At 42.3% G+C, this 14,984-nt stretch overlaps 1 protein-coding gene across 1 annotated transcript in view; it reads left to right on the top strand.

Moving 5' to 3' along the window:
• LOC107590054 (collagen alpha-1(XXIII) chain-like) overlaps nt 1–14,984 on the top strand; it is a 132,424-nt gene that overhangs the window by 60,312 nt on the left and 57,128 nt on the right. The window contains exon 3 of the mRNA XM_016278663.1: nt 1,835–1,870. Coding sequence (XP_016134149.1) covers nt 1,835–1,870 — 36 coding nt within the window. The remainder of the gene's footprint in view (nt 1–1,834; nt 1,871–14,984) is intronic.

Genomic DNA, 14,984 nt, shown 5'->3' with positions numbered 1-14,984 from the left:
AGGCTCAAATTGATAAGCAATATAGACGATGTCATTGTTTACAATACAACCGGAGCACATGCCACTATGTTGAGGGGTGGGACGTTCAGACGCGTGCTAGAGGCGGTTTAGCCAATCACAACACACTGGGCCAGCTAATCAATCAGAGCCCATCGTGTATTTCTGAGGGAGGGGCTTCATAAAAGCAGGAAATGATCAGCGCATTCAGAGGAGAAGGGACAGAGAGGTGTGGAATAAAGGTAAATTATGTGAAAAATTCAATTAATAAGACTAAGTTTGATACTTGCACGTCTTGTCTGTCTGAAAGAAAGTCATGATGCAGTCCAAAGGTTCAAGTTGATCTTTGTTGGTTGATGAAAAAGAACCAGTTTGCGTCAGAGAATCTTGGTGAATGGAAAAGTCAAGGCCGAAGGACAAAACTTAGGATGTCCTGGAGCGTTGTAGCTCACATCTTCTCTAAACCTAACAGAACCACCGACTCTGGGCGGGTCCTTGGTGTGAGGCCTTTAAGGTCTCGGAAGGTTCCCGCCTCTCAAAATGGGCTTGTCCAATGAGAAAGGCTGACGTCCCAAGCGGGAGGTTGGACATACTGGGGATTTTTATGACCCTTTGTGTGAAAGCATGGTCATTTGCATATGGAACTTGAATCGAAATTACTGAATGATTCTAAGAACACTAATATATTGCCTATGTACCAACATATAATATACACTCTCGTTTAGATCTTCAGAAGGCGAATTCATAGATACTAAACATGGTAGGGTTACATATAGGCAAGATGACAGGAATGAGTGTTTCCATCATAAGCCTGCATAAAACAGTATAAAATCTCAAAGACAACATACACAGTGACCTGAAGGATATGTGTGTTCATTCAAAGAAAGGTTTTCCTATGGATTAATTAGAGAAGAGTCCATTTCTACTGTGCACTGTGTCTTTCCTATGGAAATTGTAGTGAGAGGGGTAATTCTCAACATGCCATTAGGTCATAAATTTATCTGGTCTAGCAAAGGTGTCGTGGTTGCCATGGTAACCAGTGGCCTGTGGTCATTCGCAGACATCTTGGCGCCCAGTCTATTGGGTGAGGGGTCTGTGACGACTTGTTAATCTAATGAATAACTGATTTGTTAAATCAAATGAAAAATTGTGTTTTTGATTGGTCCAGACGCTACAACACAAACTTTTGTAGTGTTTTCCTGTAGTTCAGTAGAGCATGGCACTGCCAAATGCGTAAATGTAATTCAGCTTTTCTCAAAGCTTTCTGGGATCTGCTAAATTCAGCCTTCCTCTATTTTCTCTTGTTTCTGCTACTTTACTTTGTGAGAAGAGGTCTTTGTGTTTGTTTGGCTGGACCTACAGTATATGATGTCATTCTTGGCTACTATTATGCTGCAGAAGGGGACTACAAAAATCGTCTTTCCTTGTGTCTGTCGCAAGGCATCTTTTCCCACCTCTCTTATCTGGGGGTGGAGACTCCCGGGGAAGTTTCCACCAGAACAGATCAGCCCAGCTTGTGGAAAAGGATATGTTCCTCTCACATTGAGGAAGGGATCAGTGATATCTGCACAGGCTGTTGCTAAAGACAATAGTTTATATCACACATACAATTTAATTGGTCATACAGAAAGCTGCTTTGTTTTACAATGATTAATGTGTGGATGGTGCTTCATACATCACTACACTATTTAGAGTAGACAGATGGATTTTTTTTTGCATGTGAAATTTCACTGATATTTCTCTAGTATGACCACAGCTGTAATGGTCATTGACCAATCAAAGTCATAAATTATACATAAATATATGCAATTCACCCACCGTTACCCTCTTTTCACAGGTCCTCCAGGAAAACGTGGAAGAAAAGGCAACCCTGGTGAGTACCTGTACATGACACACAAGTTTATACACATCCAATAGTTTAAAAATGAACCTAACCTAAAATTACAGCAAAACAAATGCTGCGTGACTTTCAGCTGTTCTCCAGGATAAAGACTGTCAGGATCCTCTCATGTGTTCCAGACCTTTCATTTTTCATGTCATGTTTGATTTGTATTTCATTGAGGAACCATTGAACAGATGGAAATGTCAGTTTATATTATGCGGTTGGGAAAAGGCTTTTTCTCTGTGGTAGTTATTGTGATGTTTCTATTACGTTGATCGGTGGGGGTTGAAGAGGGACGTTCTCCTTGTCTTCAGTCATTTTCCCAGCATGTTGTTTATTTTACTGCTTATCTTCTAACCTCAGAAATCTTAAACTGCATTGAAGTTAATGACATCTTGATCCAAAAAGAAAAAATGATCAAAATTATGATGTAGCTGCATATGTAAAGTGCTTAACCTAAACTGAATTCAGTGCCTCGCAGTCATTATAAGGGTACAGTACTTTGTCCACTAGCATTTGTTGACATCATCTTATTGCACATTTTGTAGCTCAATTGAGTTTTAGCAGGCAAGGCCTTGCCCCCTGTGCCAAACTCCCCAGACATAATTTTATATTTGACTAAAGAATTTTAAATAAACTCTGTACTTGTAAAGAGATTACCCACATTTGCAGTGGCCATTGGTCCTGATGTATTTTGTCCATATACATTTATCAAATAAATTATACAAAGTTTTAGACCTTGAAATAAGCCAACAAGCTGTTTTTTTTACAGAAGTGGTTTTCTATGTTTTTTGGCCTATAAAATCAGGTGCAGTTCCACAGTTAATATCAAGTGGCATACAATTACAATTATATAAATAACTATACACACACATGTGTATATATACAGTATATATATATATATATATATATATATATATATATATATATATATATATATATACATACACGCACTCACCGGCCACTTTATTAAATGCCTCTGTTTAACTGATCAGCCAATCACTCATTGCATTTAGACTTGTAGCCTTGCACTGTGTCTACACCAGACATGAGCAGCATGACATTACATGACAAAAGACAGTGCAACAGCGGTCACATCCGGTATAGACACAGTGTTGGTCAAGACAATCTGCTGAAGTTCAAACCGAGCATCGGAATGGCGAAGAAATGTAATTTAAGTGACTTTGAATGTGGCATGGCTGTTGGTGCAAGATGGGCTGATCTGAATATGAAGATTGGGAAAATGTTGCCTGGTCTGATGAGTCATGATTTCTGTGACATTTAGATGGTAGAGTCAGAATTTGGTGTAAACAACATGAAACCATGGATCCATCCTGTTTTGTATCACCGGTTCAGGCTGCTGGTGAAATGATGTGGGAGCAGGCCTGGATTAAGAACACATAGGGCCCTTGGGCTATAGCAAACCAAATGGCCCCCTTATAATGGCCTATCTTGGTGTCACAATATTGTTGTTGTTCTTTTTTTAATTTTTTCCATTAATTCTCCAACACAGAAATACAAGGAATATGCATACTAAATATTCTAGACTACAACATTTTAAAAGCATTAATTCATTAAAGAGCAGGTCATATGGTATTTTAAAGTGTCCTAATATTGTGTTGGAGTCCCCTACAACAGGTTTAAATGCATCTAAGGTCAGAAAACATTGTAATTTTCTCAGAATATACATTTAATATTAGTAATTTGCCAATGATTTCGAAACGATTAATTCCAAGTAAGTTCAGAGCAAACTCCTCCCTTCCATAAGCTTACTCTGCTCTGATTGGTCAGCTGGCCAAGCCTGCTGTGATTGGCACAGAGAGGAGTCCTTGAGCAAGTTATGCCGAGTTCACACTGCACAATTTTCAAAGACATCGCATCACTGTTGGTTTCACACTGAATGACTATCTGGGGTAGCATTCAGTTGTTGCTGTGTTCACACTGCATGATGGAACGACTACAGGAGGTTGCACACTGCATAACTTTACAATAGGAAGAATCACCGACAGCTCTGTCTGGTGCAGGGTTGCCAGGTTTTCGGTACAAATCCCACCCAATTACTACTCAAAACGAGCCTGAAAATAACCCAATTGCTTTCGAGGGGGTCCCCCGCGTTCGGGGGGTAAATTACAAATTTTTTTGGCGGGGTTCTCCTGGTACAATTCACATTTCAGGGCCTAAATATCACGTTATTGGGGTCGCTTCAACCTGCTGACATGAAAAACAACCGACGGCAATCGCGGATTTGGCAACACTGGTCCACAAACTACGTTTCATATACCTCCTCCCCGAAATTCCCACTGCCCTGTATCGTGCTCTCTCATTGGCTGTAGGTCATCGCCGATGTGTTTTTCAGTCAGAACTCATTTCACACAGCAGGATTGTGAATCGCCAACAGCTCCAGATATTTAACATGCCAAATATTTCACGGGCGTTGGCGACGCGTTGGCGATTCTCTCAGATTGCGTCTTTGATAATTCACACTGCGTGATTGTCACTCGTGTGACCGAACACCGATTTGCCTCCGATTTCAGGCATTTGTCGGCGAATTCGCAAAACCTGGCGGCGAGTGAAAAATCGGGCTAAAATCGTACAGTGTGAACTCAGCATTAGTGAGCGCTACTGACAAAGCACCTTTACATAGAACAATAATATAGTGCTCCAATCCATTCTTATAATAACGACATAAAATACTTATGCAAGTGAATCGTGCCCACAGCTAAAATTTAGCTGCTAAACTGTGAACACTTAAAACAATAATGGTGGATACGTTAGCCGAGTGCTAACGTGACTAACTGATGAAACAATAGTTTGTAAACCAAAATATGTCTACTGTAATGTTTGAAGAAGGACAGACAAAAGACGCTCTGTCTTAACTTTTAATCAGAACGCAGAACAACTGTATCACAGGCGCACCAGCCTAACTAACTCTCTCGTCTCTCCCGCATTAACACTATAACTGCCGGTGCAGCAAAATAAACAGAAATTTCACAATGATTATAAAGTCTGTGTGCTATACTACATTCTTTATTATTAAACGAAGTAATTAGAACAACATCAGTCTACATTAATCGACACATTCCTAGGAAATAGTGGGTTCACAGCGAATTATCAGAACTACTTCAGTAAGACAGTAATATCGTGCTTTACCTGGAAACCTAAAGCTGCGCTAGGTATACATCACATATTAGCACACAAACTTGATATTTTGAGCACTCAATTGAAAATGTACACATAACGTATCAATCGTACTTACAGGTTGTGGTTTGGAGAGCTTGTTAGCCCAAATTAAGAAGATTAGAAGCCAACAAAGATAAAAGCCAAGATTAGAGAAGCAGTCCTTGGTAAAATGACATGCACACAGCAAAAGGTTCGAATTGTATTTCTGTGGTATCCTTCAACACAGCGTCTTCTCGACATTATGTAAACACACTAACTAGTGGAAGTGTTTGTGGGCAGGTCAGACTCTGTTCGTATTTCACTGGCAGGCGGGGATTATGCAAATGTGTTACCCAGTGACGTATACTGGTAACAGGCAAAAGATTTGAAAATATGACGACTCGTTAAGGCGATTCAGAATCGACTCTCTTTTGAGAGACAATGTCTATAATTATTAAGCACTTTTTTGTTTAACAACTTTGCAGATAGTTTTCATTTAAGGATAGCTACGTTATAAATTGCAAAAGAGATATTTTTCAAAAACCCATATGACTTGCTCTTTAACATCATATATATGAGAGCTAAAATTCAGCATATCCATAAATAAATAATTTGTTAATAAATACAGGACAGAAACAAATAGTAATACATATTGTTGATATTTTCTTGAATACTTGAAACTAAAACAATCTCTATAAAATCTACGTTTTGCCCTTAAATTACTCAATATTTAATATTAGTAGCTTATAACAATAGTGACATTAATATTAATAATGACCATAATGCCATATTTCTACAGCTTTAGTAACTGTATGGTAAAACTGTATGGGGTGGTGCTGTGTGGACTGAAATGCTTGCATTTTCTGTTGGGTACAGATTACCTCAAGACTTCAGTTTACATGGAGCTATTAAATCTGGATTCATCCAGCTTCCCCACAGAGTCTTTGTTCACATATAATGGTGTGCGTATCATGTGTCGAATTATAATGTATCAAACGCTGGTTGTCACTTCCATAGAGCGGCGACAGCGTCAATCTAGTTCGTAAGCGCTGTGCCAGTCACTGGTCTGGTCCAGCTGTTCTCTCACGCTGTGCAGTTTAAGCAGGTAGTGTAATTTCATTACATGGCTTTTGGTGTTTGTTTCTCATGCACTCCAGTAAAGCTGAGGTTATTAAGACACTACTTTTAATGAGTAGAAAGACACTGCATCACTCATAACTTTTTGAGAGAAATAGTGCAGTCATTTGACAAGGATAAATAATATGTGTGAGTTTGGGAGCTCCCATTGGCCAATCAATATAGGCGTACCTTTCCTTTCCTCCACAACCAATCATGGACCCCCTCGTTGCTCAGGCCTTGGGGCTTCAGCCCTGCCTAGCCCTTATGTTAATCTGGCCCTGTGTGGGAGTTATTTTCTTGACACACTTTGGTGCCAAACTGAGCATCATTTAAACACCACAGCTTACCTGAGTATGTCCTTCCCTTTATGACCACGGTGTACCCATCTTGTGATGGCTACTTCCAGTAGAATAACATGTCTCAAAGCACAAATCATCTCAAACTGGTTTCTTGAACATGATAATGAGTTCACTATACTCAAATGGCCTCCACAGTCACCAGATCTCAATCCAATAGAGCACCTTTGGGAGATGGTGGAATGGGAGATTCGCATCATGGATATGCAGCTGACAAATCTGAAGCAACTGTGTGATATATCATGTCAATATTTGTCAAAATCTCGGAGCAATGTTTCCAGCACCTTGCTGAATCTATGCCTACTATTAGTAGTAGTATATTGTTACATGCTACTTGCTAAGATAAAGAACTAGCTTGCTGTATTTATGCTGGGCTTGTTATCTACTTGAAAGATATATAATCAGTCTTGTTTTATGAAAAAGGCAAGTATAAACAGCCATCCAAGAAAAATGCTTCCTGCATTGCAGGAAAGTTCTTTCCTTCTAGGAGGTCCTTCTCTGCTCCTACCTGGAGTTGAACATATTATCATATACAGAACATGTAATTCTTGCAAACCAGGCTTGAACACAATCGTGTACTCTTGCGAATTGTATTGTGCAGCTGTTTACTGGCATCTCCAGTCAATTAAACAGCTTTTATAGTCCCTCGGATGCGATATAATGTGGATTGTTCTGTATCTGGAAACCTCATGCGTAATGCAACGGCCCATTTTTGATTAATTATTGGGTGGGTGGTGGCAGTAAATAAGGGAGATGTTTTTCTCTCCCATGGGGCTGCTGCTCTGGTGGTCCAATACATTTGGTGGCAGGCTCACTATGTTCATCTTCAGTTTTACTCTCGTGTTTATGTATATTATCATGCAAGATAAGTACTAATGGACCAAATTAATCAAATCATGCTCGGCATGCAGAGACTGGAAGTGATCTCAAAGCAGATATGATGCACTAACTGCATGACAACAAGAACGGACCCTATGTACGCTACATATACACACAGATATTCAAACACATTGTCAGATGAGAAGAACTGTGTCTTTGTTCTGTGTGTGATGACTTTGGCTGGTTGATGAGAGGACTGACAACCTCCAAAACACACAGCCTGGTGTCCATAAAAAGCTGCTCTCCTGCTGCAGGGCTTTGGGTGACCTGGACTTGACACAGTGGGAATCTCCTTTTCTCTATTCACCATGACAGAGACGAATCAAATATCCCCCATGGCCGTGTGACTGAAAGCACTCTTATCACCACGGCCATTTGTAGGTGTTATCGCTTGTTTACTTGGCTCTCTGATCCTGTGCAGGGAAGATCTGGATCCTCCCAGCGCCGCTTGTGTCTCCAGATCCATTTGGTGTCACATTCCACTCCTACTATCACATCCCTCAGACAGCAGAGTGGAGAGACATGCCAATGACTGTCTTGTACATTATGTTCATTGTGCTGATCAAGAGCGAGGGAAGCTGTACAGGAAGTAACGCAGATGTCTACTTGTGATGCTTCTGACACTCCATAAAAGGTTACTGCAGGAGCTTGACCTCACCATGAACTCCTGCGTTTTCCATCGAGAGCATGATTCGGCTTTGTCGGTCTATACCGCATGATTTTGTATAGCTTAAGTGACTTGCCAATAAATCAAAACTGATCATGGTAGATTGCAGATCACCGCATACAACTTATTTCACAAGAATGCTGTTTTGGACACCAGCATCGTTCCCACACTACTGGAATTTCTCTCTTGCCTGAATTCATTAAGGATTCTGTAGATTTACAGACTGTTGAATCTGTTGAGTCTGCACCAAATAAGCACTGTTAAACATGTATTTCTGTAGAGTTCTGAAACATTTTGGTCTTCTAAGTGCAAAATATCTATGTTCATGCAGGGCCTATGTGCAATGCTCAACTAGAGGAAAACACTGTTATTCTTTTTACAACTCAGAAGACTTAATTGAGCTCTCAGCTATCAGTGTCATTTTAGTATCTTTGTCTCAGGTGTTTCTCATAATATTACTTTGCGAAAATAAAACTGGAATTTTTTTTTATAATTGTTGACATACAGCAAGATAAATTGATCTTAGAAGAATTTATTGAATATTATTATTATTATTATTATTATTTGAGAAGCTAATTATATCTCTTCTGAAACTAAAGACAACACATATGTGAGATGTAGTACTGAGCATTATTGTTTTGAATTTGGCTGATTCTAATTCAAATGTGCCAGCTAGGTAAAGTTATCGCAGATGAAGTTTTGTTAAAATTTTGAAAATGACTTAAGGGTCTTAGAAGCATCAAACAAATGTTTTTCACTATATACAAAATAATATACATATTTCTAGGTATGTTTTATAATGTATGTTTGTTTCGTAGTTGTAATATATATATGTTTCGTAGTTGTAATATATATAATATTCAGCATAGTTAAGTACAAAATGCAAACAAAATATGGTCCCACTTATATATTAGGTATCCTTAAATACAGGTGCATCTCAATAAATTAGAATGTCGTGGAAAAGTTCATTTATTTCAGTAATTCAATTCAAATTGTGAAACTCGTGTATTAAATAAATTCAGTGCACACAGACTGAAGTAGTTTAAGTCTTTGGTTCTTTTAATTGTGATGATTTTGGCTCACATTTAACAAAAACCCACATATTCATCTCAACAAATTAGAATATGGTGATATGCCAATCAGCTAATCAACTCAAAACACCTGCAAATGTTTCCTGAGCCTTCAAAATGGTCTCTCAGTTTGGTTCACTAGGCTACACAATCATGGGGAAGACTGCTGATCTGACAGTTGTCCAGAAGACAATCATTGACACCCTTCAAAAGGAGGGTAAGCCACAAACATTCATTGCCAAAGAACCTGGCTGTTCACAGAGTGCTGTATCCAAGCATGTTAACAGAAAGTTGAGTGGAAGGAAAAAGTGTGGAAAAGATGCACAACCAACCGAGAGAACCGCAGCCTTATGAGGATTGTCAAGCAAAATCGATTCAAGAATTTGAGTGAACTTCACAAGGAATGGACTGAGGCTGGGGTCAAGGCATCAAGAGCCACCACACACAGACGTGTCAAGGAATTTGGCTACAGTTGTCGTATTCCTCTTGTTAAGCCACTCCTGAACCACAGACAACGTCAGAGGCGTCTTACCTGGGCTAAGGAGAAGAAGAACTGGACTGTTGCCCAGTGGTCCAAAGTCCTCTTTTCAGGTGAGAGCAAGTTTTGTATTTCATTTGGAAACCAAGGTCCTAGAGTCTGGAGGAAGGGTGGAGAAGCTCATAGCCCAAGTTGCTTGAAGTCCAGTGTTAAGTTTCCACAGTCTGTGATGATTTGGGGTGCAATGTCATCTGCTGGTGTTGGTCCATTGTGTTTTTTGAAAACCAATGTCACTGCACCGGTTTACCAAGAAATTTTGGAGCACTTCATGCTTCCTTCTGCTGACCAGCTTTTTGAATATGCTGATTTCATTTTCCAGCAGGATTTGGCACCTGCCCACACTGCCAAAAGCACCAAAAGTTGGTTAAATGACCATGGTGTTGGTGTGCTTGACTGGCCAGCAAACTCACCAGACCTGAACCCTATAGAGAATCTATGGGGTATTGTCAAGAGGAAAATGAGAAACAAGAGACCAAAAAATGCAGATGAGATGACATACCACCTCAGCAGTGCCACAAACTGATCACCTCCATGCCACGCCGAATTGAGGCAGTAATTAAAGCAAAAAGAGCCCCTACCAAGTATTGAGTACATGTACAGTAAATTAACATACTTTCCAGAAGGCCAACAATTCACTAAAAATGTTTTTTTATTAGTCTTATGAAGTGTTCTAATTTGTTGAGATAGTAAATTAGTGGGTTTTTGTTAAATGTGAGCCAAAATCATCAAAATTAAAAGAACCAAAGACTAAAACTACTTCAGTCTGTGTGCATTGAATTTATTTAATACACGAGTTTCACAATTTGAGTTGAATTACTGAAATAAATGAACTTTTCCATGACATTCTAATTTATTGAGATGCACCTGTACTATGTACCAGTGTTAATTTCGTCAACGAAGACGAAAAAGATTCGTTAAGGAACATTTTTTCTGTGACTAAGACGAGACATTGGCGAGCTAAATCTAATATCTAATGACGAAATTATGACGAAATTTATACCGTGTCTTCATTAAAACTAGACAAGACGGGACTATATGTTATCTGAGGACTACAGGACATTCAAAATACATCCTATAGAATAGGCTAACTGTCCTCTTTCAACATGTGCGTCCCTGTCATTAGATTGCAATCGGATAAGGGGCGTTTGCATATCTAGTCTCAGTATGGCAGCCGCAGTGGACAGATAGGCTAATAAAACGCAAACTAGCGAACTGAAACAATGGCCTCAGCACCCGAAGGGGTAGGGTGACCAGACGTCCCGTTTTTCCCAGGAGTCACAATTCGTTGTTGATTAACTTAAAGTTAGTGAAGGCGGGATAGGCGGAATTGCGCTGATAGCAGTGCTCCCTCTTGCACATGCTCCACTTCTTCAGTTCTCATATACAGCGTGCTCAAATACACACACAGCGGTCCAAATGTCTAAATTACTAAATACAGTCAGTTATGGATTAAGTGAACGTAAACAGGTGGGTGAAAACGTCTCAGGTTACTTATGTAACCATGGTTCCCTGAGTAGGGAATGAGACACTGCGTCCTCTAGGGGTCGCTATGGGGAACGGTATACCCATGCCACCATGCTGAGGGGAGTGCATGCCAGAACCATGGCGAGCACTAAGTACCAACTCTACCATATTGCCATGGGAGTTGCCCCTGGGACGTTAGACGGCTGTCAGTGACATTATTCCCTACGGCCAAAGGCCTAGGCTACATACCCCCAAAAACTTACCTGTTAGGGACAGAACTCCTGGGCCCGGGGTAGAGCTCAAGGCTTGGAATCAGAAATCGATTCCTTTAAGGGAATACGATCAAGAGTCTAGAATCATACTAAGTCTTGGCCTGTCACACAGGGGCTACCGCACGCTCTGCATATGCTAAAGGAACTGTCTCAACAGACCCTTAGTAGCAACACCCTGTTAAAGTAGTTATCTAGAGGATACATAGGTAGAGTGGTGCCCAAGGTGGAACCGGGGTTTTAAACCACTCAGAAAGAGCACGAGGCTGCTGCGCGTAGCTCTTACCATACAGGATATTAGAAAAGAACACAGAGTACTAGCGTGCAAACTTACCACAGTGTGGATTTGAGAAAGTGTACAAAGACTTAGCATGCACACTTACCATAACATGGATTTTAAAAATACCGTTCTAAGGGGTTCTCATGACACTCTGAAAGAGCAGCCCATAGATGGAAATGGTGCATCCCAAAACGCTATGTTTGAGAAGTCATCAACTCGATCTAAGGCTTATAATGCTGGAGTGGCTAGCAGTAAATCTGTAGCTGAGGGAGCAAACATCCAGCTCTCAATCGAGAGGGAGCTCAACCTACAGCATGTTCCAATGGTGGAACAGCTAGCAGTTATTTAGCTGAGGGAGCAACACCCCCAGTTCTCAAACAAGAGGAGGCTCAACCTGCAGCATGTTCCAAAGCTGGAACAGCTAGCAATAATTTACTTAGCTGTGGGAGCAACGCACCCAGTTCTCAGTCAAGTTGACCTACAGCATGTTCCAATGCTGGAACGGCTAGCAGTAATTTACCTTAGCTGAGGGAGCACAAACCCAGCTCTCAACGAGACGGGGGGCTCGAACTACAGCGCGATTGTTAGAATCAGAAGGGTAAGTGTACTGCAAGCTAGCAAAAAAATTCAGCGCATCAGAGAGGCAGAGGAAGGGCCTAATTCGCCTGATGCTGCTGGTTTCAGGTGCTCTGAGAAAAACAGAGAACTAAATTCTCACGTGAGAGGAGAACTCCGAATTCAGAAGGAGTAGCGTGCTCATAGGTAACCCTTTGATAAAAGGGAAGCACTGCTCAGCACTACCACGAGAACCGCCCATGGTGCGAGGAATCCAACTCCTCAGAGAGAATTAAACGCTCGAAAGAAAGCACCATGCTCACAATAACCCTCAATGGTGAGGGGAGCGATGCTTCCAGAGTGTGTCGACAGAGACACACTAGTTGAGTGGAACCCAAGGTACCGGAGTCTAAACCAACTCAGAGAAAGGGAACGAGGCTAATAACCCTTACCATACAGGATTTCAGAAAAGTGGGCAAAGCATAACGTGATCATTTACCACTTATGTGGATTTTAGAAAGTGCGCAAAGCATAACGTGCACACTTACCACTTATGTGGATTTTTAGAAAGTGCGCAAAGCTTATACGTGTGCACTTACCATTCAAGAGTTTTCCAAGCATCTGCTCACAGATACCCGGAAGTACTGAGCCAAATGGGAGAGGCAAGCTCAAATACAACCCTCTAAGTTGAGGGGAGCACTGCCTGAGACAGCATTACACAAGAAGGTTCTCGCAAATGCCACCTATACTTCCCGCTCGATGCCTCAGCAAGAGGGGATATCCTGGTGATCGGGAGGCCCCTCGGGGTGACCTAGATACGGTAGACCAGACAGGGCAGCCTGAAAGCATAAGCCCAGCCCGGACGTCCAGGAAATTTTTGCAGTGCCGTGCCAGGGGCCTAATGATCAAGAAGGCTCCCGCAGAAGTCTGTGACCTGGCCGCATAATCCAGGAAGTATGAAGCCGAAATCCGGTTTATCGTACCGTCTGGACATATATCGACAAGTGAAATAAACACTGCAAGTCGAGCACCCGGTTTCTGAACCCAGCAGAGGGGGTTACAGGGGAATTAGGAAGGGTAAGATAAGGGCAAATGTAAGACCCCCGAAGGAAATTAGTAAATACTGAGGTATCACTCTGATCTGGACAAAAGCACTGACGCCCTGTCTGGATCACATCTCTTAGGTCTTTTACCTACCTTCCTTTTGACCCACGAATCTTCCTACCCCTACCCACGGGTGGGGGAGGAGCGCGAGCCGCGACACTAGCCTTCTGTGCCCGTCTCTGATCCTCAAACCGAGACTGGCCAGGACCCCTGGGTTGTTCGGGCTCAGACCCGGACCTTTGTGAAGGCCACTGAGCGCGCCTTTGCCTCCCTGAACTTCTCGACCACCGTCTCAACGGAGGTACCAAAAAATACGGAAGGCGAAACCGGCACATCTAGAAGAAAGCCCCTCTCTTTTTTCCCGATATCTGCTAGGTTCACCCACAGATGTCCCTCCGTCACTACCATAACCGCCATGGACCTGCCACTAGCAGAGGCAGCCTGCTTAGTAGCACGGAGAGCAAGATCCGTGGTGCGGCTCACTCAGCTAGCTCATCAGGAGAAAGGCCCTCGCCTTTATCCAGGTCTTTCAGCAGGTCAGCCTGATATGCTTGGAGCATCACCATCATGTGCAATGAAGCGACAGCTCGACCTGCTGCTGCTGCGTATGCCCTGGCATTAGAGCGAGATGTCAAGGAGGGAGTCTTAAAAGAGGACGTCTCATCCATAGAGAGATAGCTGGCCAGCGTCTCTCCATAGGGGCATCTTCTCATAACCGCTTTCGCGCATTGCCTCGATGTTGGCATAACTCGTATGCTGGATGGTCAACGGCCTCTTCCATTCCTTCTCAATCTCTGTATGGAAAACAGGAAGAAAGGAAGGCTCACCTGAGCTGGAGGGTTATGGCCAGAAAAATAACGTTCATCGAGATGACCTCGCGACGTCACTTTCTTCGCCCGCTTCACGGCAAGTAAAGCCTCGCCGTGGCGCGATCCATAACTTTCAAAAGCTCATCATACGCAGGGCAGGAGGATTGGGAAGGCTCAGCCTCAGCTTCTTTGCCCTCCTCAGACATTTCCTGCTGTTGCTGGGCCGAACCAAGCAGAGCACTGGCCCCTGGATCAGACAATGTTAATGAAATAACATCATCCTCCAACGGTTCACTCTCGTCCACAGCCGACGATCGTGAGAGGGAAAACCCCTCTTCAAACTCATTGGCCAGATCTACCTGCGATCCCCACGAGCTCATTCACCTCCGTGCCTCAGCAGCGGTGGGTCCTGAATCGCAGATGGCTGCCCCTCTTTCCTCGAAAAGAGAGACATACGAGAGCAGAGCTTTTTCATTGGAAAAACGCTCGCAGTGCACGCCGATTGCCCCCTCGGAGACATCGCGTGCGTGCTCTTCGCCCAAACAAATAACGCATAGATCGTGTGTGTCATCAGATGTTAAACAAAGACAACACGGATGCACACATCCTCTAAACGCTTTGCTAGTGCTCACCATAATGATATGAATAGAGATCGCTCTTACCACAGAAATGCACGCTTCAAACAAAACAGTCAATGAAGACGAAGAAGAGGATGATGTGTTCTCCCGGTGCCTATTTATACTATAGTCGCACCGGTAGTGACGTCATGGCTGTCGCCGGCCAACGTGTTGTTGGTGTTTTTTCAATGTATGCTTCAGACACGGGTCACGACGAGG

Source organism: Sinocyclocheilus grahami, unplaced genomic scaffold (genome assembly GCF_001515645.1).
Source record: "Sinocyclocheilus grahami isolate Dianchi unplaced genomic scaffold, SAMN03320097.WGS_v1.1 scaffold124.1, whole genome shotgun sequence".
Classification (NCBI taxonomy): Eukaryota; Metazoa; Chordata; class Actinopteri; order Cypriniformes; family Cyprinidae; genus Sinocyclocheilus; species Sinocyclocheilus grahami.
This window is presented reverse-complemented; position numbering and strand designations above follow the sequence as displayed.